The 6,556-nt window shown below is 33.4% G+C and overlaps 1 protein-coding gene across 1 annotated transcript; it reads right to left on the reverse strand.

Moving 5' to 3' along the window:
• Nucleotides 1-3,900: 3,900 nt before the first annotated feature.
• On the reverse strand, nt 3,901-5,374 carry LOC112792097 (thaumatin-like protein). Its single transcript, XM_025835187.3, has 2 exons — nt 4,988-5,374; nt 3,901-4,842 (listed from the first exon to the last, which is right to left on the reverse strand). The coding sequence occupies exons 1-2, from the start codon at nt 5,040-5,042 to the stop codon at nt 4,157-4,159; spliced, it is 741 nt and encodes a 246-aa protein (XP_025690972.1). The 5' UTR covers nt 5,043-5,374; the 3' UTR covers nt 3,901-4,156.
• Between the last annotated feature and the right edge of the window lie 1,182 nt (nt 5,375-6,556).

Consider the following 6,556-nt stretch of genomic DNA (forward strand, 5'->3'; position numbering starts at 1 on the left):
TTAATAATTTTTTTAATTTTTTAATTCAAAAAAATTATTACTAAAATAACATCTTGTAACTATTTTCCTATTATATTATTTTACTAAGATGAATATTATATTGTACTCATCAATCTGTGTAAGTCTAATATTCATTTATTAATATATAAAAAAATTGAAATATAAAGAGTTAGATTTTTAGAAAGCATTAAAATATATAACTAATATTTAGACAATATCTAAGAGACTCGTTAAAATAATTATATTCACAAATATATAAATTCATTAAGTACTCATTTAAAAAATCTCTAGATAATTTTAATAACATTCAAAATTTATTTTACAATATTCAGAATACTACACAAATTGCGCATCATCCTATGTCAAAACATTTGTTTGGCATAATCAATATATATCTAATACAAAGAATTTTATTGATAAATTATAATAAAGTTATATTTGATATTTTATTAATTTAATATACAAATTAACTTTATAATATTTTAATGATTTGTTAAATAATATAAAAATTTAAATAATTTTTTTATTGATAATAAATAATAAATATTATTTTTTTAACTCATTAACAAAAATATAATTCGTCAATGAGTTACAAATGTGTCTAACATAGACAAAAAAATTAAAATTCCACAAAATATTCATGCTTCATCATTAATAATTAATTAAAATGATTTTTAATTTATTAAAAAGAAAATTATTTTTAATAAAGCATGATTTAGTAATAGTTTATAAATATTTATATACTTTTTGTTCTATTATTGAAAAATATCTTAAATAAATCTTAAAAAAATTTAGTCTAATAATTTATTTTTTAAAGAATTCTAATAATAATATTAATTACCAATTTTTTATTTTATTAGAAAAATTAATATTTGTCACATTTAAAAAATTTGGTCTAATAACTTATTTTTTAAAATAATTATAATGATCATATTAATTATTAATTTTTTATTTTTTTAGACAAATTAACATTTATGTCTCATTTTTTATTAGAAATTAATAAAATTTGTCTATATAAAAAAATTAATTCAATATTTAAAAAAATCAGACTTTTTTTCATGTCTGAGATAGTGACTAATTTAACTAAATTTATTAATTTATAATTGAATAATATGACGTAAAACATTATTTATCTAACATAATAACTATTGTAAATGAATTTAACAATAAAAATTTAGTAAGAATTAAGTGTCAAATTAAAAACTTTGTAAAATATTATATAAGTTTGGAATATTATTCTCTTTTATCAAGTTTCACTTTTTCTTTAAAAGGCCGATCTTTTGTACTTTAAATGATGATTTTGTTCTTTTATATTTTTACCTAAACACAAATTATATGTTTAAAATTAAAACATATACTTTTCGTATAGCCTAATCAAATGTTAAAAAAAAAATGTTCTGAAGGACAAATAATTCATATCATACATGAACAAACAACTTTTGTACTTTATATTTACTGCACATGTTTATGAGATTTTAAATAATATATACCAAATAATACCTAATAAATAGATAATCTAAAGGTGAAACCTAGGCCCTATAGATCATAACTTACTTTTTTTTTTTCAAAACTAGAAATAAGATTTAAATCCGTAACCTTTTTGAAAAAATAAATAAATAAGTTAATCATAAATAAACAAATAAATACTAAATTACTTAAGGAACAAAATAGAAAATACATAAATATTCTTCTCATAAATACAACTCATAAGTTAATCATAAATACACACAAATGGATGAATAACAAATCCTAGGGATTAGGGAAGAAGAGGCAGAAAAAAGGTGGATGAAAATGGCATGTGGCATGTGCTAATATGGACAAATTATAATGCTTGCATATCTCCTATGCAAAAGAAATATTGAAGTTGATATCTATGACATTTTTTAATAAATAAATTATATTTTAATTAATAAAATAATTTTTATTTTCTTAAATATAAGATAAACTAATTTCTTATGTTTTAAAATTTTAGAGGATATATTACATCAATAATACTTTTTTAACAAAATAAATTTTTATTTCTTAAATATCAGATAAATTAATTTCTGATGTTTAGTTTTGGATAATATAATCCATCAATAATATTTTTTAAGAAAAATAAACATTTATTTACAGTTATTTAAAAATTAAAAAAATCATTTGTATTTTTATTTTATAATAAAATAATTTGTTTAATATTATAAAATCAGACACCAAATTATCAAATTTTCTAACTAAAAGTTGAATTTAATTTTGCTACATTAAATGTAAATATTTTATATAATCATATAATAAAAATAAAATGCTTAACTTTTAGATAATTATTTAGATAATTATTTATATAATTAATAAAATATTATTTATTTTTAATAATATAGTGTTACAAACAAAGATTTTTACACTATTAAAATTAAATTTTTGAAAGTAAATTTGCTAAAAACAAAAAGCATTACGTTATAACAGTAGTGGTGTAGGAATACTTTTACTACATTTGGAAGACGCGTTGAGTAAGGACAAAGGAATACACTTTATGTATGACACGCGTAAAATGAACGCGGGTTGGACACGCTCGTGACTTTAAAGAAAGAAATGAGAAATTGCTGAATCAAGAAGAATAGTACGGTACCCTAATGTATATGACTTTTACTTTTAAATAGGAAAAAGTATTATTCGTTGCTTTAAGGAAGGGAAATCATATTTATATTTCACTAACTTTCCTGATTTTACAATCATGGGATGGAAAAGGGAACAACGTGTAATTTATGACATATGGATCTGCATCCGCATCTTTATCTTTATTTTTTTCATGGAATTTTTTTATCTTTGGAACTCAACCTAACAGGCCCAATTCTATTTCTAACGCTAGGCACATCTTTTGACCTTTTTCTTCTTTTGTTTTTAGTCCTAGTCCGTGTGTCCCTTCTTACTAAAAGTGCTATGATGTTACAAAATCCCTAATAGATGGGCCTGGATCAATACCCAAAATCCAGAGAGGTGGCACCAAAAACTGTAGCACTATGATGGGCTTTGACTGTATTGGCCTATGTCGTTATGAAACTTGGGAGTACTTCAGCCCAAACAAAAGTTGTGATGAGCGCAAAAAGAAAGAAAAAAGAAAAACAATGAATAGCTTAGGTAATACAGTAGTAGTAAGACATGTTTGTATTTCTTGTTTTCTAGAAATTCAGGAAAAAATTTTCCCGTTAATAAGTAATTAATTTTTTTTTTCCTTCTAATCTTTGTTCATTCAAATTTTATTGTATCTTTCGAAAAGGAAAAGGAGCATGTGGATAATCAATAATGTTAGCGCAACAAAAAATAGGAAGAAAATCATGCAAAAGGAAAATAAAGAATAGTCCATGAAAAACTATAAAGAATTTCCAACGTTAACCAAACAGGACAAGCTTTTTCGGACGTTCTACTGCTATCCACCCTGTCAACCCCTTCCTCCCCTCCCTTTTCCCTTCAATCTATATGGAAACAAGTTAAATGGTGTTTAAAGTAAAATATAGTAGTTCACACTTCACACGCAAATTCCTATAAAATTGGGGATGGGCGGGGGAATATGTAATTGTTTCATTGTCCAATTTCATTGCAAAGGAAGGCAAGATAAACATCATACGAAGCAATATAGACTATTGTCCAAGGTCCAAACAGACAAGGATTACTTAAAAAAGAGAGTGACGTTTGTGAATCCAATTTCTCATTGGTTGTGTGGCGAATATGCTTTTTAGGGTGTACAGTATATCAATATCAGGCTGGAAACCAAATAGACGAATTGATAGTAGACAAATCCGCAAACCCATTAGCGATAAGAAATGTATCTAACAAGTGCTTGCTACTTGCTAGTATGAAATAACCTACTTTTTTACTCCAAGATAAAAACATGGCCATAAATGACAACAATGGAAGCAAAACACCTGACAAACCAAACAGACACGCGGTAGTAGTAATTGTAATATGAATTAATACAGAAGACCTAGCTAGTACACATTAACATACTAAAGTAACGGAATAAGAGAGTATTGGGTAGTACTAATGCAAATGCAAATGCAAATTGTTATGACATAATGATAATGATGATAATAATGGTAATAGTGGATAGGGATAGGCCAAGAGAATAGTAGTAACTATTAAGTATTAAGTAGTAAGGAATTAAGGAGTAGTGTGCTTGAGATCAGCGGCGGCGAGGGCAGAAAGTGAGCAAGTAGTTAGCGCGAGTGCAAGTGGCGATGCTGGTGGGGTCATCGTAAGCGTAGGAGTAGGCCTTTGGGCATGCGGTCTTGAAGATCCTGGAGTAGGCAGTGGGCTTGCAGGCCTGTGGGCTTCCATAAGTACCCGTGCAGCAGTAGCGAGGGGAGTTGAAGGCGGAGCAGGCACTCTTGCAGGCCACCACGCGCTTCTTGTCGCGTGAGCGCACCTGCAGGCCCACGGGGCACATCATGTTGAGGTCGCTCACGCACCCAGCGTAGCTGCACTTTCCAGATCCCTTGAACGGTGTGATCGAGATTGGAAGGTTGTAACCGTCCACCAGGCTCACGTCGTAGAAATCCTGCTCGTTTCCCAGCGTGAACTCTGCTAGGGTCGCCGGCGGAGTTCCGCCGATGCCGTTGCAGAACAGGGACCCGCCGCAGTCGCCGGTGGCGCAGCGGCCCCGTCCGGAGCCATCGAAGGCGCAGCCGTGGCGGCCCCAGAAGCGGCCCGACCAGAGGGCAGGGAGTTGGAGGGAGTAGGCCTTGTTTGGTGGGAGTTTGAAGCCCCCGCGGGCCAGAACGGGCTTTCCTGAGCTGGGCTGGATGCCGGGCCACACTGGGTGGGGGCACTTGTTGTAGAATATTATTGATGCCCCTGAAGCCTTGAGCACTGTTAGTTGGCAAGAACAACAAACAAGCAAAAAACCAGTCACATACACTGTTCTTTAGTTTCAAGTATAATAGTGTATAAAATGCTCCTTAAAATGCAAGCATGAGAGCGGCATTGTAATGGAGAGAGAAAGGAGGGTAGATACCTGAAATGTGGAAGACGAAGAGGAAAACGAAGAGGGGTCTCAGTATTGAGGCCATTGATGTTAGTTAAAAGAGAGCAGAATGAGTTGCAGTCCAGGCCTTGCAATGGTATTATATGGACTTATGCCGCAATGATAACCACATTACCACAAATAAACCGAGCTAAATCACGAGGGTTGGGCAAAATTCACATCGACTGAAGGAATAATTCCGTTTCATTCATTTTCTTGGAATGCGGGCCATACTCATATATACTGTAGTCACTAATAAAGTAGTAATTTTGATTTTGAATTTGAAGTGTTAAAATCAACTTCTTGCTGTAAAAGCTTCTTTTCTCAACCCCACATACATCTTACCGCCTTGCCGGCATCACTCCGTTGTTTGAGAATAATATCTATCTACTTCATTTTACTATCTTATACGGGATTTAAATATTTGTGATATAAAAAATTTAAATATTATTTAAAAATTATTGTTCATACCATGACCCAACGATAAAGGCCCAGGTCCAAATAGAAGGCCTAACCTGAAGGGTTACGCCTAGACAGAATACCGACCTTCACATAAGAAGTCGGTATCAATCACGACTTGGTCTGAAGAAGTCGGGTAAGAGATTAGCTGGCAGATAAACACTCATTCGAATGAGTAACCGCCCCTAAAATCTCTCTAACCACTTCATAAAGCCATATCTTAACCTCCCCAAGATAATGGGGACGGTTAGCACCCTAAAGATACGGCACTACACCAACGGTGGTTATTGGCTCACCACTATAAATACACTGACACCCCTCAGGTATCTCTAAGTTCCAATACATTCTAAACCTGCTTAACCCCATGCTGACTTAGGCATCGGAGTGTCTTTGCAGGTACCACCCCCCATCTCTTGGAACACACAACTCGGAGGCAGCTCCCAGACGTAAACCAAGTCGGAGACCACACTCCTCCAGCGCTTGGGCCTCAGACAAGCCCAACCACCGTCCGGTTCTAGGTAAGCCCCGGAACATTGGCGCCGTTGCCGGGGACCCGAGAGATCATTCATCGATGGCGGAAAGATCCCACGAAGAAGGCCGTGCGGAAACAGATTCTGGGCAAGAGAATCTAGACACGGGTAACAACAATGGAGACATGGCCCAGCACCGGGATAACGACCAACACAGAGAAGGTACCTCCAGAGTAAAGAATCCGAAGGTCAATTCCTCCGATGGGCGTGAGTCAGAAAAGAGCGGACCACCCCACGTAACCGAGCTGATGGATTTAGTCCATAGCCGCCTAGAACAACTGGAGAAGGAGCGGGAGAGACAAAAAGAAACCGAAAGGTACCTCAAAGAGGAGATGGAACGGCAAAAAGAGTTAGAAAGAAAACTCTTACAGCTAGAATCCTCCCTCAAGAATTCCCGCGACGAACAAGAAGACCAGCTCCCGGGCGGAGAAGACCCTTTCAGCGAGGACATAATGAGGGCAAAAGTTCCAGGGAACTTTAAAAGCCCCGATATGGACCTCTATGATGGAACTACGGATCCAAAGCATCATCTAAGCAACTTTAAAAGTCGGATGTATCTAGCTGATGTCTC

Source organism: Arachis hypogaea, chromosome 13 (assembly GCF_003086295.3).
Source record: "Arachis hypogaea cultivar Tifrunner chromosome 13, arahy.Tifrunner.gnm2.J5K5, whole genome shotgun sequence".
In the NCBI taxonomy this organism is placed as follows: Eukaryota; Viridiplantae; Streptophyta; class Magnoliopsida; order Fabales; family Fabaceae; genus Arachis; species Arachis hypogaea.

Coding starts and splice junctions, on each gene's coding strand:
- LOC112792097 (XM_025835187.3), bottom strand. CDS start 5,042: ATGGCCTCAATACTGAGACCCCTCTTCGTTTTCCTCTTCGTCTTCCAC. Junction 4,843..4,987: donor CTTCGTCTTCCACATTTCAG/GTATCTACCCTC, acceptor GCCAACTAACAG/TGCTCAAGGCTTCAGGGGCA.